The sequence below is a fragment of the Solanum tuberosum genome, unplaced genomic scaffold (assembly GCF_000226075.1).
Source record: "Solanum tuberosum cultivar DM 1-3 516 R44 unplaced genomic scaffold, SolTub_3.0 scf00080, whole genome shotgun sequence".
NCBI lineage: Eukaryota > Viridiplantae > Streptophyta > Magnoliopsida > Solanales > Solanaceae > Solanum > Solanum tuberosum.
The window spans coordinates 1,911,324-1,913,895 of NW_006239007.1; the positions used below are offsets into that span (position 1 = coordinate 1,911,324).

The following is a 2,572-nucleotide window of genomic DNA, read 5'->3' on the forward strand; positions in this document are numbered from 1 at the left end:
TAAAAATCAAAATATTATTATATCAAAATTAATATAAAGAAAAAATATTGAAACTTTAGAGAGAATAAATCTCCCCATAAACAAGACTCTTAAACGACTACATTGTGGATGTTATTGTTCTTGTGTTAGAAGAAACAAACATATATTTATAGTCCTAAAACCTTTCCTACTAGAAAAGGAGTCCTAAAAGGAGAGAATAAATCAAATATAAAATAATATTATATTTTCCTTTCAAGAAAAGTAAAAACATTTATGGTAATGTTTTGTTTTTTCTTTAAGGAAAAATATATCTTAAATTATGGTAAGAAAATCAGGGCAAAACCCTAACAGTTATCTCACCATATATATATATATATGACATAACTTATCTCATCACTATTGATAAATGGTGATATAAATAATCTTGTGGTTAACTAATACCTTTAACCAAAAATAGAATAAAATAATCCTACAGTTTATCTTGGATCATTATTCCTAATCTCTCGTAAGTCGTACCAAGCAATGAAATAGAGTTGAAGACATTTTTGGTTCCTGTTGATGATAATTTAACTTTTGGTGCAGGGAAAAGTTGGAAGAGGTATTGAAGAAACTAAAAGGAATAGCAAAAGAAGTGGATGAAATAATAAGATTGAGTGACAATGAGGAATGCCGGAAAAAAATAGAATCAGAAGAAGTGAAAATGTACATATACAGATGCACTAAAAATCAATCAAGCAATGTGGACCAAACATGGCTTCCACCCCACAATGCAACACTTGAAGATTCACTTAAATATGCATTGCATCTATTTCTCCCATTGGAACCAATTGAATTCTCTATGCATTCAAAACGTGGTCGTTTGCCCTTTAAGACCACCCCAGACACAATCATTGTCACTATTGGAGATCAACTTGAGGTATTCTTTTTCTACAAATAAATGTTAACGTTAGTCCTCTTTCTTAGCTAGACAAATACTAGTTTTATTAGTTTTCTCTCTAAATTATCGACAGTCTTAAAAACACCCCTCTACTTGACTAACTGAACTTAAATACACCCTCGATCTGTCACATGACATAGCAAGTGGTCTCAAACTCTTTGTAGGAGCATGAGACTCTTAATAAAACACCGAAAGAAGTGTTGAAAATACCACTTACCTTGATAAGAATTTAGGGGTGTATTTCACTCAAGTTACAAGATCATGATGTATTTAAGTTCAGTTAGTCAAGTAGATGGATAATTCAGGAATGAAATTAATAATTCGCGTCAAGTTTAGAATGTTTTCAATACTTCTCTCAACTTCTAAAGGAAGAATGTTACTCATCTGAAATTCAATGTGCTGATGTGATTAAACTAAAATTGTCCCTTGTTAATAGGAATGGAGTGATGGAAAATTCAGGTCTGCAGATGGAGAAGTAGCGTTGAAGCCAAATCTTCACATAGATCAAACATTATTATCATTGGAGCTCAAGTGGTCTTTTACTAACCTCAATAAAACTGAAAAGATAATTACCCTATCTGATCAGGTTCTAATTCTAGTTATAATAATATTAGTATACAAATTGTTTAATTGTATATTTAATTAAACTGTGCTCCTTCAAAATACACAACTCCAAATAATGTGGTTTCACTTTTTGTACATCTTTTTTGTATTTGTTGCTTATAATTTTGCTATGTGAGAGATGTGAAGAGTGGTTTAATTTACATAAAAATGTTAAAACTTGTGTTGTGCACTTCTCTTGCTTTCTAGTTTTGATTCATTACACAACTTATTGTTGAGTTATTACTTGGAAGTTAGCTTCATAGGAGTACATAGATTAAAGGGAAAAGGGACGGATTTACCCCCGAACTTTAATAAATGGTACATATATGCCCTCCGTTATACTTTGCATCCACATATGCCTCTGCCGTCCAATTATAGGTACACATATACCCCTCTCACTAAGGGACCCCTAAATTTCTTACACGTGTCTTAACCCTATTGAACTACCCGTTTGATACTTTTTTTTAACCCATAACCCAACTATCCGCCCCATAACCCAATACCCACCCAATTTCCTCTAAAAAGAATCCTAATTAAAACATCCAAATTGACACACCAAAATCCGTCCCTTTTCCCTAGTCGGAGGTCCCCGCGTATCTCACACACCAAAACCCTAGTTGTCGCCGCAATTACAGTGTGTCTTTGTCGATTCCACCTTGTCTTTGTCGATTTCACCTTGTCTTCGTCGAATCTATCGTGTGTTGGTCATAATTTTGTAGTCAATTTTTCATCTATCTGTCGTCTCCCCTCAAATCAGACCTAAAACCATGTCTGAAAGTTCTTGTGATTCAATTAGTAACTCCATGATAATGACTTGTTTTTGTGGTGAATTGGCTCGTTGTTTCACTTCAAGGACTCCATTGAACCCCGGAAGAAGATTTTATAGATGTTCTAAACCTAAGGTACATTTTTCGCTAAATGTAAATTAATATGATTTGTGCTTGTATTTTGGTGATTATGAGTTCTTCCTCTGTTATTTTTATTAGATTGAAAATTGTGAATTTTAGAGGTGGAAAGACAGTTCTTCAGAAAACTCTTCTATTGAAGTTAATT

The 2,572-nt window shown here is 33.0% G+C and overlaps 1 protein-coding gene across 1 annotated transcript in view; it reads left to right on the forward strand.

Moving 5' to 3' along the window:
• LOC107060435 (uncharacterized) overlaps positions 1–1,634 on the forward strand; it is a 4,532-nt gene extending 2,898 nt beyond the window's left edge. Inside the window, exons 2-3 of the mRNA XM_015308397.1 lie at positions 562–895; positions 1,353–1,634. Of these exons, the coding sequence (XP_015163883.1) occupies positions 562–895; positions 1,353–1,562 (544 nt within the window). The 3' untranslated portion in view covers positions 1,563–1,634. The remainder of the gene's footprint in view (positions 1–561; positions 896–1,352) is intronic.
• Positions 1,635–2,572: the final 938 nt, after the last annotated feature.